Source organism: Podarcis filfolensis (genome assembly GCF_964270895.1).
Source record: "Podarcis filfolensis genome assembly, chromosome: 13".
Taxonomy (NCBI): domain Eukaryota; kingdom Metazoa; phylum Chordata; class Lepidosauria; order Squamata; family Lacertidae; genus Podarcis; species Podarcis filfolensis.
In genome coordinates this window covers 35,463,253-35,482,144 of record NC_139615.1, presented here as the reverse complement: position 1 = coordinate 35,482,144, position 18,892 = coordinate 35,463,253, and the positions used below count along the sequence as shown (strand labels likewise).

Below are 18,892 nucleotides of genomic sequence, written 5' to 3'. Positions count from 1 at the left end.
CAACATCTCAGGTGCAAACGAGTGTGTACGTGTGCGTAAATATATATCACACACCCGAAGGATAGGTCCTATGTACAGTGGAACCTTGACTTACATACACCTCATCTTGCAGGTGTTCCAAATTGCATCTGCGGCAAACCCGGAAGTAAACACTGGGTTTGCCGCGATTCACTCATGTGCGGAAGGGGCTTCTGCCATCTGCACGTGTGCAGAAGCGGCTGCCACCGTCGGCGCGTGCGCAGAAGCACGCTACTGCCGAATGTGCATGTGCAGAAGTGGCCGTTGTCTGTGCATGTGCAGAAGCACACTACCGCCGAATGGGTATCTGCAGAAGCACGCTACCGCCGAATACGCATGCGCACAAGTCGCCTCTTCTAGTGTCCCGTTTTGACCAGCGGACGGACCTCCGGAACTGTTTATGTCCGTAAGTAGAGATTCCACTGTATATAGACACAGTGCTTTCTCCAGAATGGTCCAGTGCATCCCAGGGAAACTCAACACTCTTACAACGTCAGTTCCTAGTAATGCGCATTATTCTGCAGATACCTAAGAGTGAAGGAACAAACCTATGATACCCATTTCTGTACGATATGAAAGCCCACGTTCCTGCATGAAAAACATATATGTTCTTCCCCCCCTCCCCATTGCTCCCTGCCCCCCAGTAATTTTCAAGCAGGTTACTTTGTTACGTTTTTCATGCAGGAACGTGTATTGACTTTATAAGAGTATTGACTTCCCCCCCTGGGCTGAACACATCAGTTATGCATTTGAACGTTCCTGGGGAAAACATCTATGCAATCTCTTCATGTCTGCCACATCTTCAAATTTAGCTATGAGGGTGAGTCTTTTTGCTCATTTACTTCCTTAACACTTGCAAACTGGGGCAGTGGGGTGGGGGTGGGGAAGCTGTGCAGAAGTGATGTCTCTGCATGTAACAGGTTCCTTGAGTTCCTGAGAGAAACTGGGTTAAATCCAATGATGGGGAGGTTGTTGGCCAAATTGCATAGGGCCCTGTTTGGGTATTTTTTTGTTATCAAATCTGCCCTTTTGTGGAAAGATCAAACACACAAAACAGGAGTCTTACGGCAGAGACTAGTCGATTTATTGTGGCATTAGCTCTTGTAAAACAGAACCCACTTTGTTACGAGTTTTCCTGGTAAGAAGAACGGAGACTCCAGGTCAAACTAATAGTTGTTTATGGATTCAGACCATGTGGATCTTAGAAAATGTGCTGTTAGATACAAATGTGGCATAATACATTATTTGACCATATATACTCACAAACAAGTCTGCTTTTAAAACGGGTGAATTGACTGGCCTCTTGTTGACTTCTCAGCTACCATGCATCATGATCACACACAAATATGTGCATTAAGTCTCTCTGACACAAGGCCAGATGCTGTTACAGTGTGATCATTTTTTTACGGTTCACTTGCTGGTCATTCTGTCTTTGTATTTTGATACGTAAAGAGCCTGGCTTTATTTTCCCAGTTCACTAAAATAATTAATTGATTTCATTTACATCCCACTTTTATCCTAAGGAGTTCAGTGTGGGGGTGTGTGTGTGTGTCCTACCCAAATCTCCCTTTTATCCTCGCAAACACCCTGCGCCATAGCTTAGGCTGAGTGAAGATTTGAATTCCTGCCCGCCCAGATTCTAGTCCCAGCACTTAACATGACTTACAAGTGAGACGTCTTTGATTCATGCATAACAGCGTACTCTTATAATGCAAGCCAGGTCTTTGCACTAAAGCCAGCAGGAGGAGGGTGAGGGATGAGGAAGGAGTGCCAGCACTCATCCTTGGCTTCCGCTCTGCGCCATTACGTAGTACTTGCAATAGATCATTGTGCTTCACTATTATATTGTATTCTTATAGCCTGTGGCTCAAGCAAACACACCCCTGAATCATTTTTTTTAACTGACTGTAAAATAAGAAGTTGCATTATACCAGATCAGCCTGTTAGTCCATCTAGCTCCATCAGCAGTGGCTTGCTGGGCTCTCAGACAGGGCTCTTCCTTTCCTGCGAGCTGCAAACTTGATCTTTTTGGTTGCAGATAACCAGTGACTAGGAAAGATGCAGGTGGCGCTGTGGGTTAAACCACAGAGCCTAGGACTTGCCGATCAGAAGGTCGGCGGTTCGAATCCCCGCCACAGGGTGAGCTCCCGTTGCTCGGTCCCTGCTCCTGCCAACTTAGCAGTTTGAAAGCAAGTCAAAGTGCAAGTAGATAAATAAGTACCGCTAAGGCAGGAAGGTAAATGGCGTTTCTGTGTGCTGCTCTGGTTCTCCAGAAGCAGCTTAGTCATGCTGGCCACATGACCCAGAAGCTGTACGCTGGCTCCCTCGGCCAATAAAGCAAGATGAGCGCTGCAACCCCAGAGTCGGCCACGACTGGACCTAATGGTCAGGGGTCCCTTTACCTTTTTAACCAGTGACTGAACTTGGGACATGCTCTCACACTGAGCTATGGCCCCTCCCTCCCCAGTGACATGGCACATGTAGCCAACTAATTTAGGCCATATGTGAAATCACCCAGGTTTGTTGTGTTGTCGTGCCCATGCAGGGCGATAGCGCTGCCACCATCACTGACTCCCAGGCATAGTCTATGTACAGTGGTACCTCGGGTTAAGAACTTAATTCGTCCTGGAGGTCTGTTCTTAACCTGAAACTGTTCCTAACCTGGGGTACCACTTTAGCTGATGATGATGATAAATAATTTATTATTTGTAGCCCAGCCACTCTGGGCGGCTTCCAACAAAGATTAAAAATACATTAAAATGTCACACATTAAAAACTTCCTTGAACAGGGCTGCCTTCAGATGTCTTCTAAATGTCGGGTAGTTGTTTATCTCTTTGACATCTGATGGGAGGGCGTTTCACAGGGCGGGCGCCACTACCGAAAAGGTCCTCTGCCTGGTTCCCTGTAGCTTTGCTTCTCGCAGTGAGGGAACCGCCAGAAGGCCCTTGGCGCTGGACCTCAGTGTCCGGGCAGAACAATGGGGGTGGAGACGCTCCTTCAGGTATACTGGGCCGAGGCCTTTTAGGGCTTTAATGGGGCCTCCCGCTGCCGCCGCACCGCCACCACACAATTTCTGTTCTCATCCTGAAGCAAAGTTCTTAACCCGAGGTACTGTTTCTGGGTTAGTGGAGTATGTAACCTAAAGCATCTGTAACCCGAGGTACCACTGTATTCAAATGGATCAGAGTTTTCCTGGAGACCAGGAGTGTGCCAAAATGGACAAGAGAAACACAGGAATCGAAATCAGGTTATTTGACTGCTTCTGAGTCTTACAGCGTTATGGAATTGATGTCAGGGTGCTATCACAAGTGATGCTAAGAATACCTCTCTTGTCTCCAAGTGGCTTTATGGAAAAAACAACAACCACAACCTTGTGAATATGGTTGATGGAGTGCTTGAAACAGTAAACATCCACTTTTAAAGTTAAAGCGACAGTCCTTGGAAATGTGGCTGTTACTCAATTCAGGTGATCTAGGTCATCCTTTTGCCACAAACTAGACATTATCCTTTTGTCAGTTTCCGTGTTTTCACCATAGCAACGGTAAGGTCTCTTCCTAAGGACGTGACCTCTTCTCCAAAGGTGCAATATTTCTAAGAGTGTGAAGGCGTTAAATGTTTGAAGATGCATGATGCAAGTGAGTGTGAAGTCATTCTAGGCAACTGAGAGATTTTAAAAGTACTTGCATTTTCTTCTTCTATGAAAGCACCCTCAGTTTATAGCAAAGGGGTGTTCTTATAAGCCTGATAATGGCATTCTGGATTCTCCTACTTTTATCAGTTTAGATTCCATGGCTCACAGAGCAATCCTAGCCATGTCTGCTCAGACGTAAGCCCTATTCAACTCAGTGGGGCTTGCTCCAAACTAAATTGGTTTAGGATTGCAGCCTATCGTAACTCCCCCAGAGAACTAGCGATGCACAGGTATCTATTTCACCAACACCCTTAAGGTAATGAGCAAGCTTTGTCTTCACCAACCTTATTCTGCCTGGTGGAAGGACACAATGCAAGAAACAACACAATCAAATGCATTTTATTATGACCAACTATAACAAAAATGCAGGGATGTGGGTGGCGCTGTGGGTTAAACCACAGAGCCTAGGACTTGCCGATCAGAAGGTCGGCGGTTCGAATCCCTGTGACGGGGTGAGCTCCCATTGCTCGGTCCCAGCTCCTGCCAACCCAGCAGTTCAAAAGCATGTCAAAGTGCAAGTAGATAAATAGGTACCGCTCCAGCGGGAAGGTAGACACCGTTTCTGTGTGCTGCTCTGGTTCGCCAGAACGGCTTAGTCATGCTGGCTACATGACCTGGAAACTGTCTGCAGACAAACGCCGGCTCCCTTGGCCAATAAAGCGAAATGAGTGCGGCAACCCCAGAGTCGGTCACAACTGGTCAGGGGTCCCTTTACCTTTTTATAACAAAAATGCATACTTGAATATCTACGGTGGAATATTTACGATCCAGGAAAGCTATTGAATGCTAAGATGCAAGCAGCGTACTGTTGCCATACCGTTCTGATACTTTACATGGTTTTCCTAGTTGCACTGACTTGATGCTGTTAACCTTCCTTGGCACAGAAACGGAAAATAGACAATCACTTGTACAAAAGCAGGTTCCAGTTAGGCCTCTTTGGTCGGGATTCAGCAGTTCTTCAAGGGCAGTGGAATTCCTGCCCATCCATCCCTTCACTGGGTCCTTGCCTTTTCTTCCATTGCATGGAATGTAACTCAGTGGACTCCGCCACTTAGTTGGAGAGTCTTTGGTGGCAGATGGGTTGTTTGTCATTCTTTAAAGTAGCAATTGCTCTGCCAAGTGTTTCGTTAGGTTTTTAAATCATTGTTAGATGCTTCTGCTGGTGGCTGGGGAAACCCAGCCAGATGGGTGGGGTATAAATACTAATAAACCATCATCATCTCAACTGGGGCCAGGGCCTTTTCAGTACTGGCCCCGACTTGGTGGAACGCTCTGTCACAAGAGACTAGGGCCCTGTGGGACTTGGCATCTTTCCGCAGGGCCTGCAAGACAGAGCTGTTCCGCCTGCCTTTGGTTTGGACTCAGTCTGACCCTTGTGTTTCCCTCCCCTTATGGTTTTGATCTATGGGTTACTATTAAAATGAGGCTGCATTTTAAATTTGATTTTATCCTGTATTTTAAATTGGGTTTTTAAATTGTAATTTTACTGGTGTTAGCCTCCATGAGCCCGGCTCTGGCTGGGGAGGGCGGGGTATAAATAAAAATTTATTATTATTATTATTATTATTATTATTATTATTATTATCATCATCATCCTCATCATCATCTCGGGCCCAGGTTAGCAACTAGTATTGTTTATGAGACACTATCAGTGTGGGGGTGACAAGGCCTGAAGACCTACTACCACCCCTGTCTAGACTCAATCTCCCTGCCCAGGAGTGGAGGGAGGGGGGTGCGGTGGGGGCGGGATGCCTCAGGTGTCACCACTGGGGGGGGGGTGACACAACGCCACAGGGGCACTCACCGCGGGGCTGTTGCGTATTTAGCAGATTAATTGCGCTGCAGAAAGCGTGCTGGGGAGACCACACGTTCAGGAAACAATGAAGAAACGCAAAAAATATCTTTTGCTTGGCTTTAATTACAAAAACAAAAACTTCTCTTACATTAAATTACATTACATCTGTAAGTATGACCCATCCATTGATCCATTCACCAGGGTACTGAGAGAGGTACACACTGCTCTTTATATACAGGGGTACCTCAGGTTACATACGCTTCAGGTTACAGACTCCGCTAACCCAGAAATAGTACCTCGGGTTAAGAACTTTGCTTCAGGATAAGAACAGAAATTGGGCTCCGGCGGCGCGGCAGCAGCAGGAGGCCTCATTGGCTAAAGTGGTGCTTCAGGTTAAGAACAGTTTCAGGTTAAGAACAGACCTCCGGAACGAATTAAGTTCTTAACCCGAGGTACCGCTGTACTATACCCAATTGCTGACACAGCTTAAGTAACACAACTTAACAGCACCTGCTATACTGCTTCACAGGTGTAAAACTAGGTCATGATATTTGCTCTGGCCTTTAAAGAGATACACATCTTGTGAAACAATAATGAACCTTAATATTTAAATAAACCATTCAACAGGGGCCTGCAGCGTGCCTGAGCCATGTATCTCTCCTGGGAGTGATGCAGTGCCTTGGGCGCCCGCAGGTTCTTCGCTCCCCCAAATGGTCCACCCGCCACCTCCCCTTCAGCTGTGGGGTGGCTGAATAGGAGGAGGCAGGCAGACTCCTCAGAGGCCCTGCAGAGCGTCCTGTCCCAGCTCGCCCCACTGCTGTGGGCCCCAGGCGCCGGATTGGCTTGCTCCGCCGCTGGCCCTGTCTCCTGTTACTGCTGGTTTCCTTGTGTTGGCTGGGCCCTTGCCACCACAGGCTCCCCAGCAGTACTCCAGGCTGACATTTCTCTAGATAGAAACTGGCATACAATTAATACTTCTCAACTGTGACGCATTGATGAAAAGCACCTTCAGAAGTGAACCTGATGTTGCTTCTGGAGAGTGTCTTCTGCGCTAATCTCCATCTCTTCTCTTTGCTAACAGAGGATTCGTGGTCGGAAAGCAACGTTGGACGAGATCCAGACAGTGCATTCGGAGCATCACACGTTACTATATGGAACCAGCCCGCTGAACCGGCAAAAGCTCGACAGCAAGAAATTGCTAGGTACAGTGTCCGGCAGATCACATGATTCTGTTTCTCTTGATTCATAATTTGTAACTATTTCTTTAACCATGATGTGTACATGATATTGTATTTCTCTGTGTAGTAGGCAGAGGCGGAAGATTTTTAAGTTTGGGGAAGAAGGCGTATAGTCCATTGCAAGGCCTTTCCAGGTTCCCCTCTAATATCAAGGCTTTAAGCAAATGTTAATTTCCGCTTTAAACCTGTCCTCTACATCTTTAGGGACTAGAAACTTTCTCTTCATATAAAAGCTGCAAGTATTCCTGAATTCGATGGATGAAATGGGAATTGCCCTGTGATTATGGCAATAAATAGTCATCTCTGAATACATACATGCACTGCATGGATGCAGTTTGCTGTGTATAATTTTATTGGCTTCAGCTGGTACAGTAGCAGCGGCCGTTCTTGGACAGCGATAGCTTGATCGCAGTAGTGCAGGCTTTAATGACTTCAAGATGGGATTGCTGCAGGGCAGTCCATGTGGGGCTTCCCTTGCCCTTGATCTGGAAGCTGCACTTAGTGTAGAGTATTGTAGCCCAACTGCCGATGCAAATGAAACACTGTCAGCACAGAAACACCTCTGCTCAGAGAGCTGTGCCAGCTGCCAGTTTGTTACCAGGTCAGATTGAAAGTGTTGGTATATAAAACCCTTAACAGCTTGATGCCGGCCTACCACATATATATATGTATGTTCACTCAGCTGCTTTGATCTACAGAATTGGCACTTTTACAAATTCACTCCACATGTGCAAGGAATTGATATTTCATTGTGGCATCCCCTACACTGTGGAACTCCCTGCCCTTTGATATTAGGCAGGGACATTTGTTGTATTGTTTTTGGCACCTGCTAAAAGACTTTAAAACAAGCCTACCTCTGAACATGTCAATTTGACATGGATTTTAACGTGCAACCGTATTTTATCATGTATATACCTAAAACTACTGATTTCTATCGTGTGTATGTCCAAAATGGCTGGGTAAGCTGGTTTTTACCATCTGATTTGATTGGTTTTCTTAACGTACGTGCTATACAAACTGCTTCATTGATTAATCATGTGAAATAAATAAATAAATAAATTTGGTGTAAAGGACCTGGTTGTGGCATAGAGCTTCTCTAAAGTGAATGGGGACGAAGTGTGTCCATGGAGGACATGTTCACTACCTGCTTGGTGTGTTTTATTATTTTCTCCTACATCCCTCTCTTTACAGGTCCCCTTACGCCGAAGATGTATGCCGTCCTCCCATGTGGTGGAATCGGGGTGAGTATGTGGCGTCAAAGGAATTTGGCTGTCAGTGGTTGATGCTTAGGGAAGGGAAGGGATGACATGGTCCCTCTCATGATCCTGATGAAACACTCCTTTGTACTTTTTCACACGTTACGTTTTTTCCAGGAACTACTAAATAGGAGCCCACCTTTCCTTGGTAAATCACTTTGCGGGCAAGTTTTCTTTTCTGGAGGGGCGATGGCGTTAGCATGGTTAGCACGCTGGCATGTGTGTTGGGGTTCAGGATTTCCTTTAGGACAGGCATAGGCAAACTCGGCCCTCCAGATGTTTTGGGACTACAACTCCCATCATCCCTAGCTAACAGGACCAGTGGTCAGGGATGATGAGAGTTGTAGTCCCAAAACATCTGGAGGGCCGAGTTTCCCTATGCCTGCTTTAGGATGTTAGCTCTCTCTTTCTTCCTGGTCTTTAGAATTTAAAAATCGGGATGGGGAGGGGAAGAAACAAACCCTGATCCTGTTGTGTGTGCTTTTTTTTTCTTAAACACAAAAAGGAAATTGAGAACAGAAATGTGGCAAGTAGAGATGAATCGAAAGGTGTGTTGAGGTGTTCACCTTGACACATGGGCATCCTGTAGCTGTGAACAGGGAGCAAAGGCACACAGGGAGGCCCTGACTTCGGCGTCCCTGTGTGCATTGCCCACCATGCTCAGTCCTCAGGAAGATCTGCAAGGGGATTGTACTTGCATTCACTTGAACGTGAGAAGAACTCTGTGCGACCGGGGACACTGATCAAACAGGGTCCCCGATCGCTCGGAGGAGTCTATTCATGTTCCAGTGAACATGAGCAGAAACTCCCTGCGGACTTTCCCATGCAACTAGGGAGTGTTGAGAGCTGATGTGCAGTAGGACATTGGGGGAGGGACTTGCGTGTGCATCCCTGCTCCTTGTCCACAGTTCAAGCATGTTCAGGTGAATGACTGATCATGCTTAAGACGTTAAACGAAGCATTGGCAGCGACACCCAATTCGAGCTGACTGTACATTCCCGCAGTGAATTTTGCTGCAAACCTTCGTCTGCAAACCTAGCTGGGCCTCGGCAAAGGCACGCTGCTGCAAATCCGTGTGTGTGCGGAGTGTGTGCCTTTCCTTTAGGCCCCATTCCCTTGCCGCCAAACCAAGGCAAGCTGAACGATACCGCTCTTCTCCCCTCTTCCAGCCCTTAGCTTCTGCCAATGCTTTGCTCTGTACCTTCCACTGCAGGTTGACATCGACACAGTGTGGAACGAGATGCACTCGTCCAGCGCGGTCCGCATGGCTGTTGGCTGCTTGGTGGAGCTGGCCTTTAAAGTGGCGTCTGGGGAGCTTAAGGTAAGTCGGTCCCAATGAATGTGCAGCTTCTCCATGTTGCAGCTCCTGGCCCTCCTCTCCCCCACCTCTAATTCTTGTTCCCAAGCACAGCTGGTTGGACATAGAAGAATTACACTCATGTGAACCTTGCTTGGTTCCAGCTCACTTTGGCTGCTGCATTGTGTACAAAAATCCCAGTGATTTAAGCTGTGTGTTTCTGAGCTTGGGCAGAATGTCAATCAGCTCTGATAAGAAGCAGCTTCTAAAACCATCTCCATCGTTCTGCCTGGACACTGAGGTCCAGCGCCGAGGGCCTTCTGGTGGTTCCCTCACTGTGAGAAGCCAAGTTACAGGGAACCAGGCAGAGGGCCTTCTTGGTAGTGGCACCCGCCCTGTGGAACGCCCTCCCACCAGATGTCAAAGAGAAAAATGACTACCAAACTTTTAGAAGACATCTAAAGGCAGCCCTGTTTAGGGAAGCTTTTAATGTTTAATAGGTTATTGTATTTTAGTGTTTTGTTGGAAGCCACCCAGAGTGGCCGGGGGGGACCCAGCCAGATGGGCAGGGTATAAATAATAAATTATTATTATTATTATTATTATTATTATTATTATTATTATTATTATTATTATTAAAGAACCCATGTAAGCACTGATATCTCAGCATGTGTAGAATGCCCGTTGGTTGGAAGTTGGTTTTCCTTAGGCATCTTGGTGTGCATTATTCCCCGAAACCCATTTTTGCTGCACTCCACGATCTCATTCTGTGGGTGGAGGGATGGCAGACCCAACTTTGGGTACCGAAATCAATGGGCGTTTTTATCCCAGGTTTATATCCCACTTTTATCCCAGGTTTACATATCCTTCTGAAGCTCATTGGGTGGCTTAGGACCAACCACCATTTCTCAGCCTAGGCTACCTCATAGGGTTGCTAGGAAGATAAAGTGTGTGTGTGTGCACGCGCACACACACTGTGTTCATCACCCTGAGGTCCTCGGAGGAAAGTGTCGTGAATCAGAACAAAAATCAAAGATTAATACATGTGTGAACTTGTGCATGTGTGTATTTTCCTTCTTGCAGAATGGATTTGCTGTTATCCGGCCACCAGGTCATCATGCAGAGGAATCCACAGCCATGTGAGTGTGTAGCATAAATGAGGAGGAGGAGGGATATATGTGATTAACTAGAAACAAACAAATCCTCCTCTTTTAAAAACAATGGTTTAGATGAGATGGGGTGGTTTTCTCACTGCATGAATACTATTTTATGTGTGTTTCTCCCTGTTGGTGTCATATAACCTGCTTTGGTTTGAAATTCTGTCCTCTATATGAGTGTGGTTCTCATCATGGAATTAAACACATCTATTTCAGGGCTTCTTAGGAGGAGCTTCCTACTAGTCTTTCCTGCCTATCTGGGACTGAGATTCCCTCCATTTGTGGAGGAGGGTATTCTGAGCAGGTTACTTCCTCCAACTAGATCCGAGGAGCAGGGCTATGCAAATTTGCCAAAGCTTTGCCCATTTACTTTTGCGTGTGGGAGAAGCCCATCTCCTCCACCCCACCCCCCTTTAATTCCACTTCTCCCTGCACCAACACAATTATTTAAAGAGCCTGCTGAGTTACTGCTGCACTGAGTGTAATTTGGGAGTTTTTTATCTTTCTTTCCTGTGGATTAGGTAGTTCAGAAAAGAAAGGAGCTGGACCAAACCTTTGAGTTGGATTCGGACTTAGAATTCCTGTTGGAATCAATGCGAAACGTTGGTCACGTTGACTAGCTTAAGTCCCATTGATTTCAGTGGGACCATGGTCTCAAAATATAGCAACGATTAACTTGCATTACTGCTTCTGGGAGATACAGTATCCTAGTTGAATGAGCATGCCCGAGTCCATGAATGTGGTGGTCAAGTCTGCTATCTGTGCTGTTGCTTTCCTGCCCACCCTTCTCTTTATACTGGGCATGGTGTTTATTATCAAAAAAAGCCAGTGGCAAAGCTGTTGTATATTTTTATAGTAAGCAAAGTCTGGTATCTGGGCCAGCGTAAACACTTTAGTGGTGAACAGGATGTGATGGGCTTGTGGAATGCTCCATGTGCATGGGTTTAATTTTTTCAAAAAGCATTCTTTGGTTGCGCGTTTTAGGAGGTTTATCCTAACATGTAGCTGATTGCAACCTATTCTCCCCCTCACTCCACAAACAAGTGAATGAAGCAAAGTAATCATCATCATCATCATCATTATCCCTGACATTTCTGATAATACCTTTCTCCCCTTTCATTTCCCAGGGGCTTCTGCTTCTTCAACTCTGTTGCCATTACTGCCAAGCTCCTCCAGCAAAAGCTTGCCATTAGCAAAATCCTCATCGTGGACTGGGTAAGGGTCTCTCACTCTGCTCCTGAAGCTGCTTAGGCTTGGGTTGTTTTGTCCTTATTGGCTAACATCTTTCCTGGTCCTGAAAGATCTTCATGGGCTCCCAGTACGTTTCCGAGCACAATTCAGAGTGTTGGTGCTGACCTTTAAAGCCCTAAACGACCTCGGTCCTGTATACCTGAAGAAGCATCTCCACCCCCATTGATCAGCCCGGACACTGAGGTCCAGTGCTGAGGGCCTTCTGGCGGTTCCCTCGCTGCGAGAAGTGAGGTTACAGGGAACCAGGCAGAGGGCCTTCTCGGTAGTGGCGCCCGCCCTGTGAAACGCCCTCCCAGCAGATGTCAAGGCAATAAACAACTATTTTACTTTTAAAAGACGACTGTTTGGGAAGTTTTTAATGTCTGACGCTATATTGTTTTTGATAGTCAGTTGGAAGCCGCCCAGAGTGGCTGAGGAAACCCAGCCAGATCGGTGGAGTATAAATAAATTATTATTATTATTATTTATTTCATTCTGCTCTGGCAGGATATCCATCATGGCAATGGCACCCAGCAGGCATTCTACAGCGACCCCAACGTGCTCTATGTTTCTCTGCACCGCTACGACAATGGCAATTTCTTCCCAGGCAGTGGAGCTCCTGAAGAGGTGAGTTCACACCTTTATTCATCTCTGGTGCTTGTTTTTGTAATAATCAAGATGTTGGTGCTGAATCATCTAGCTTGAAATCCCTCTCTAGGTGTTTTTTTTTTTAAACCACCCTCTTTTTATTTTAATTTTTTTCTAATAACTTTTATTGATTTTCCATTTTATAATATTTAAACACATCTTCGTCATCCCCTTTACTTCTTTTGCTCTAAAGAGCTTATCGACTCCCTGCCTCTTGGTTTTCCAAATTCCTCTTTATATCATAGCATTTATACATTTTCCCATTTCACTCATTCAAAATATCGCAATTTTTAAATACAGTGGTACCTCGGGTTAAGTACTTAATTCGTTCCAGAGGTCCGTTCTTAACCTGAAACTGTTCTTAACCTGAAGCACCACTTTAGCTAATGGGGCCTCCTGCTGCTGCCGCGCCACCGGAGCACGATTTCTGTTCTCATCCTGAAGCAAAGTTCTTATCCTGAAGCACTATTTCTGGGTTAGCGGAGTCTGTAACCTGAAGCATATGTAACCCGAGGTACCACTGTAAATATAAAAAGGTAGAAACGATTGTCGTTACAAGTCTTCTTGCAACCCTGCTAGTGCTGGTAATTGCTTCCAATGGTCCTTCAAATATTGTATAAATTTATTCCAGTCTTTTTGAAATGCTTGAGCACGCTGGTTTCGGATTTTCCCCACCAGCTTCACCAGTTCCTAAAACCACCCTCTTTTTAACTCCCTGAAGCATTCATAGATGCATCAGTAAAGGATGCGAAAGCAGGGCGCAAACAGAGGTTGTTTTGCGACCAAGAAATCAACACTGGCTCCTATAAGGAGTTGCATCAGAATGCACCTAAAGCAGCTCTGTAAAGGAGGGAAGAATTGCACGGAGAAAGAGAGAAGGTTTATCCCCCAAGAACAGTTTGAACACCAATTGAGAGAAGATTTTAATCAGTTAACTCTGCCATTTTGTTCAGGTTTTCTAGTCCAGGAAATAGCTTGGGGCGGGCAAAGGTTGGAACGTTGCCCAGGGTGCAGAATTCACAGAAATCCCTGCATGTATGTGTGTCCTGTCTTTTCTGACCCCAATCATTTGAGATGGACCAGCATTTTCTCCAGCAGGCGTCCTGCATGCTGCTGCCCTTGCCCCCCTCTCTCTTTTGCTTCTCTGTTGTGCTTCTGCATTCTCTCTCGGGTCCATCTGCATGCAAGTTCTCCCCCCCCCCCAGCCTCAGATGTATGCCAGTGTTCCTTTGCCCCTTCCCACCGGCAGCTCGGTGCATGATCCAAGCTGCGAATAAGAGCCAGCATTTGTTACTTATGAGGCTTCTCTCTTCCAGGTTGGCAGCGGGATGGGTGTAGGTTACAACGTCAACATTGCCTGGACTGGTGGAGTGGACCCTCCCATTGGTGACGTGGAGTATCTGACTGCCTTCCGGTAGGCCTGCTGGCATTCACTCTCCCTAACTGGGAGTGGGGCTTTCTCTGCCAGGGGTGCCCACACACTGGGTTTCCGCACTGAGAGGGTTTCCCCCTAAGGGTTTTGTGTGCATCAGCAAACTTCAGCGTTCTCACAGGCCTGCCACCGACTGCTCCTTTTATGTGGGTGGTGCTGTTATGATCAAGGGATGCGGGTGGTGCTGTGGTCTAAACCACTGAGCCTCTTGGGCTTGCTGATCGGAAAGTCGGTGGTTCGAATCCCCATGGCGGAGTGAGCTCCCATTGCTCTGTCCCAGCTCCTGCCAACCTAGCAGTTCGAAAGCACACCAGTGCAAGTAGATAAATAGGTACCGCTGTGGCGGGAAGGTAGACGTTTCTATATGCTCTGACTTCCATCACAGTGTTCTTTTGCACCCGTAGCAGTTTAGTCCTGCTGGCCACATGATCCGGAAAGCTGTCTGTGGACAAACGCCGGCTCCCTCGGCCTGAAAGCGAGATGAGCGCCGCAACCCATAGTTGCCTTTGACTGGACTTAACCGTCCAGGGGTCCTTTAGCTTTTAACTTTTACCTGTTAATGATCACATAAGGGACCAGCACATGGAGAACTGCAATCGCAGTTAGGTACACAGGGTAGAAATAATAATCATTTCACTTCTAATTTGTATACTGCCTTTCTATATTGCTATACACAAGGTGGCGTACAAGCTGAAGAAAAAACAAAATACCCAACATAAGACCACACACCTTACAACAACTTGATCCAATACAAAGAAGTCATAATAAAAACATAACTTTAAAATAAACAACATATCAAAGGAACTTTCAGTAATCCATTAGATTATCATAGTGCACAATAAAATATCAGCAAGCAATAATTAAACAGAAATTCACTCTTTAATAATCACCATATGCTATAATGAATAAAAATAACAGCAAGTCGCAACACATAAAATCACCGTGATACATACAAAACCATGCAAAAGGATAAAATTGAGAAACGGAGACAACTTATTTTAAAAACAACATCCCTGAACTCCTCTTCTCTCTTCTCAGCTGCTGCTTCTGCTGTTCTTAAAGTCATAGTCTGGGAAAGGCTATTAGGGCTGGAGGGTGAGGCAAGGCTGTGAACCGCCCTGAGATCTACAGGTATAGGGCGGTATACAAATTTAATAAATAATATAAAATAATAAAGTAGGTGGGAAAAGCCATTGCCTGATGGCCAGCACAGTCTCTCTCCTCTCAGAAGTCTGGTCCTTCCCTTATCACAGGCTTCCCTCAAACTGGTGCTCTCCACACATTTTGGACCATAACTCCCATCATCCATGACCCCATTAGCCATGCTGGTTGAGGATGCTGGGAGCTCAAGTCCAGAATTTCTGGAGGGTACCAGGTTGTGGGAGGCTGCCTTATCCTAGCCAGCACCTTTTTGATTGGTGTCTAGGTAGGGAGAAACCCAGGAGGAAGCTACTGTTGGGGCTAGAAAGCAGTAGACCTTTCTGTCGCCTTCCATGATCATCTCACAACCCCCTGGCACAACAGAGATGGGTGTTAGTTTGAGTCAGTGTGTTGAGGAAGTGAAAAAAGCAGGAAGGTGAGCATGGCTAGAATTTCCCCTGTCAGTCGGATAGGGCAGGGCTGGCGCTGGTGCTGTCGTGTTTCCTCCTAAGAGACCTCTAAGGGCTGTTTTGTGTCTTCCCAGGACTGTGGTGATGCCAATAGCCAATGAGTTCTCCCCAGACGTGGTCCTCGTTTCTGCTGGCTTCGATGCTGTGGAGGGACACCTGTCCCCACTGGGTGGATATTCTGTCACGGCCAAATGTGAGTGTGGGTCATGTGGGTGCCCCCCTTGCCTCAGTTTGTAAATAGAGCGAGCCATTCACATAGAGCAATGGTTCCCAATTGGGGGTCTGCAGTCACCAGGGGGTCCACGTAACCCACCCAGGGGGTCCATGGCACCATTCACATGACAAAAACTACCATAGAGATATCAAAATTTACAAATACAACAGGTCCATGGCTTGACTTAGGAAAAACAGGAGGTCTGAAGTACCTAGCTAATTGGGAACCACTGCCTAGGGCTGGGCAATATATTGATATATCATCCAAAACCAGTTTGAGGTTCACATCATGATAATTCTTTCATAATATTTGAGCTGGCAATATATTGCGAATCACAATGCGTGTAAGGGTTAGGCTATATCTGATTTTTAACATCTCAATAACTCACCAGCTAAACGCTGCAATGTTATCAGCAGCTAAGCCTCACAGTATCACCAGCTAAACCTCACAATGTCACCAGCTAAACATTGCAATCTGCCACAATGTCTGAATAAGGATGGAAGTATACAGAGGCGAACAGGACAATGTCCAGGCAACTGCTACTACTTAGGAGTCTAAAACAGATAAATGACAATATTATCAATCATCATACACTCAGTTTCATCAGCAGGCAAGCCAAAATGCATCCCAACGGCCACAGAATTGTACCCAGAATTGCACGGGACCAGTGGCCTGATTCAATATAAGGCAGCTTCTAGCACTCCTATATGTTGAACGGTTGTGCTCTGAGCTATTCTGGGCCTATGTTTCTACGCTAGAGATTGTCCCTGGGACTTTATGCATGCATACACTGCCAAAGACCTATGGCCCCTTTGTTCCTGCACTAGCTGGAGTTCCAGCTCGCCTATTATTTATCCATTCAAGCGGCTTAGCCCTCACCTCCCCAATATTTTGAGGTAGCCTATGAATGCGAGTCAAAAGTGAATAATGGCTTACTGGCCACCTGCCTTGCTATGAATGGCTTGTTAAATTCTGAGGGCCACTGTTTTAGATGTCAAGGTGAGCATTAGTGGCCCTCTTTAGCTGAGGGAGAAGGAAGAGTACTGCATCTCAATCAGAAAACGATAGTTTTTCATCTTTCTGGTTTTTCTGTTGTTGTTTTCTTCCCGACCACACAGGTTTTGGGCACCTGACCAAGCAGCTGATGAAGCTGGCAGGCGGGCGTGTCGTCCTGGCGCTGGAAGGAGGTCACGATCTGACAGCCATCTGCGATGCCTCCGAAGCCTGCGTTTCCGCCTTGCTTGGCCTTGAGGTGAGTGCAGCTGGCACGGGGGAGAAGCAGTCCCGAAGCCTCAACCTGCTGGCTTGGGATGATGCCCAAAGCTTTTGGGCAATCTTTGGCCGAGGTTCTGAAAAGAGGTCTGGCACTCATTTGCTTCGTGGGGTGGGAAAGGCAGAGAAAGAAGGCATGTCTGTCCTGGCACCTGAATGCCCGCCAGTTTCTGTTTATATATGCATTCGGACGTCTGCCCTGCTGATGGCACCTCCACAAGGCCCAGCTGGAAATCGGTGCAGCTTGTCTACTTCGGTGGCCGAAAACAGGAAGCTGTGTGTTTGACTGCTGCAGTTTAGGACACAGCTAAAAATTGCATGGAGAAAAAAGATTGTGCAGTGCCACTTAGTGTTTTATGGGAGTACGTGAGGACAGGCCCCTGCCCCAAAGAGCTTGCAAGTCTAAAGGTTTTCCAGCTTGATGAAAAGGCCTCTGCCTGAGGTGTTGTTAGGTGTTGTTTTTAAACCTATACAAGTACAGTGGTACCTCTGGTTACGTACTTAATTCGTTCCGGAGGTCTGTTCTTAACCTGAAACTGTTCTTAACCTGAGGTACCACTTTAGCTAATGGGGCCTCCTGCTGCCACCGCGTGATTTCTGTTCTCATCCTGAAGCAAAGTTCTTAACCCGAGGTACTATTTCTGGGTTAGTGGAGGCTGTAACCTGAAGCGTATGTAACCCGAGGTACCACTGTATGGGTTTGTGACATTTTTAAAGCTATTTATATTTCTGTTTAATTGCCTTGGGAGATGTGTGTCGAAGGAGATTCACAAATTAAAATAATAATGGGAATAATTCAACACGGGGGGAGGCAACCGAGGGAAGCAGAGGAGGAGGAGGTGGGCAGAGGTAAAAGGGGGAAGGATACGCCTTGTTTTGGGGCTGGCAGAGTTGCTCATTCAACACGGCAGCGGAGTATGCCAGTGGAACAGAAAAACACCAGACAGTTCTAGGTAGGGCCAGCCCCTTTTCTGACCGTATAATGCAGTTCCACAGCTTATAGGTTATATACAATCCTTTGAGCAGCATGCAGACTCCTTACTGCTTTCCAACACAGACTAAGCTCTGGCCAAGGCCAGGGGCCAAGAGCAAACTTGCTTCAGACTCAAGTGTATTTGTACTTTAGATTGTGCCGAGTCACTCTCACATGCTTGCTGACTCACTCTTGCAGGTGCAGGACAAGCACCCTACCCAAAATTAACCAGCCCACCTATAACTTAGCCCTTTCTTGTCCTTTTTCTCTGAGTGCATAAACATCAACATGCTTTTCTTTCAGGTTATGAGTACTGACAGAAGGAGAAAGGGACCAAGGCAGGGGTGGGGGACCTGGGCGGCCTTCCAGGTTTTGTTGGACTACAACTCCCATCAGCCTTGACCGTTGGCCATGCTGTCTGGTGGGGATGGGAGTCCAACAGCAGATACTAGAGAACTGCACAGGCCTCCCATCGCTGGTCTAAGGCTTCACAGGAAAGGAATCTCCATCAGGCCCTGCTCTTTGACCTTTCACCTGCGGCCTCCCCTCTGCTTTGCGCTTTTGTTTCTTGCCTGCCTTTCCTTCCCCTGCTTCCCCACTCACAACTTCCGGTCAGCTTTGAGCCCTCAGATCTTTTGGCGTAGAAACTGAGCGCTCTCTTTTTTCTCTCTCTCTCTGACGCAGCTGGAACAGATGGATCAAGCTCTGTTGCGGCAGAAGCCCAATGCAAATGCTGTGGCCACACTGGAGAACGTCATTGAAATCCAGAGTAAGATTTTGTTGTATTTCTGATACCAAATTAACAAAAAGATGGAATGTTGCAGATAGGGGTTTGCTAAAGTTGTACCTTGGAAATAAAATGGAATTCATTCCGGAAGTCCTTTTGATTTCCAGAACGTTTGAAAACCAAAGCACAGCTTCTGATTGGCTGCAGGAAGCTCCTGCAGCCAATCAGAAGCCCCGCCAGACGTTTGGCTTCCAAAAATAGTTTGCAAACCGGAACAGTCACTTCCGGGTTTGCGGCGTTCAGGAGCCAAAACATTTGGCAACTAAGCTGTTT

The 18,892-nt window shown here is 46.6% G+C and overlaps 2 protein-coding genes across 11 annotated transcripts in view; both read left to right on the top strand.

Moving 5' to 3' along the window:
- The window catches only part of LOC310747967 (uncharacterized protein), a 176,968-nt gene that overhangs the window by 91,340 nt on the left and 66,736 nt on the right, over nucleotides 1–18,892 (top strand). The gene's annotated exons all lie outside the window — the stretch shown is intronic.
- The window catches only part of HDAC5 (histone deacetylase 5), a 117,100-nt gene that overhangs the window by 88,339 nt on the left and 9,869 nt on the right, over nucleotides 1–18,892 (top strand). For all 10 annotated transcript variants that reach the window (XM_083582501.1, XM_083582506.1, XM_083582502.1 and 7 more), the window contains 10 exons: nucleotides 6,587–6,707; nucleotides 7,935–7,984; nucleotides 9,213–9,320; nucleotides 10,380–10,435; nucleotides 11,581–11,668; nucleotides 12,191–12,310; nucleotides 13,648–13,745; nucleotides 15,448–15,566; nucleotides 16,706–16,839; nucleotides 18,517–18,601. In XM_083582501.1, coding sequence (XP_083438627.1) covers nucleotides 6,587–6,707; nucleotides 7,935–7,984; nucleotides 9,213–9,320; nucleotides 10,380–10,435; nucleotides 11,581–11,668; nucleotides 12,191–12,310; nucleotides 13,648–13,745; nucleotides 15,448–15,566; nucleotides 16,706–16,839; nucleotides 18,517–18,601 — 979 coding nt within the window. The remainder of the gene's footprint in view (nucleotides 1–6,586; nucleotides 6,708–7,934; nucleotides 7,985–9,212; nucleotides 9,321–10,379; nucleotides 10,436–11,580; nucleotides 11,669–12,190; nucleotides 12,311–13,647; nucleotides 13,746–15,447; nucleotides 15,567–16,705; nucleotides 16,840–18,516; nucleotides 18,602–18,892) is intronic.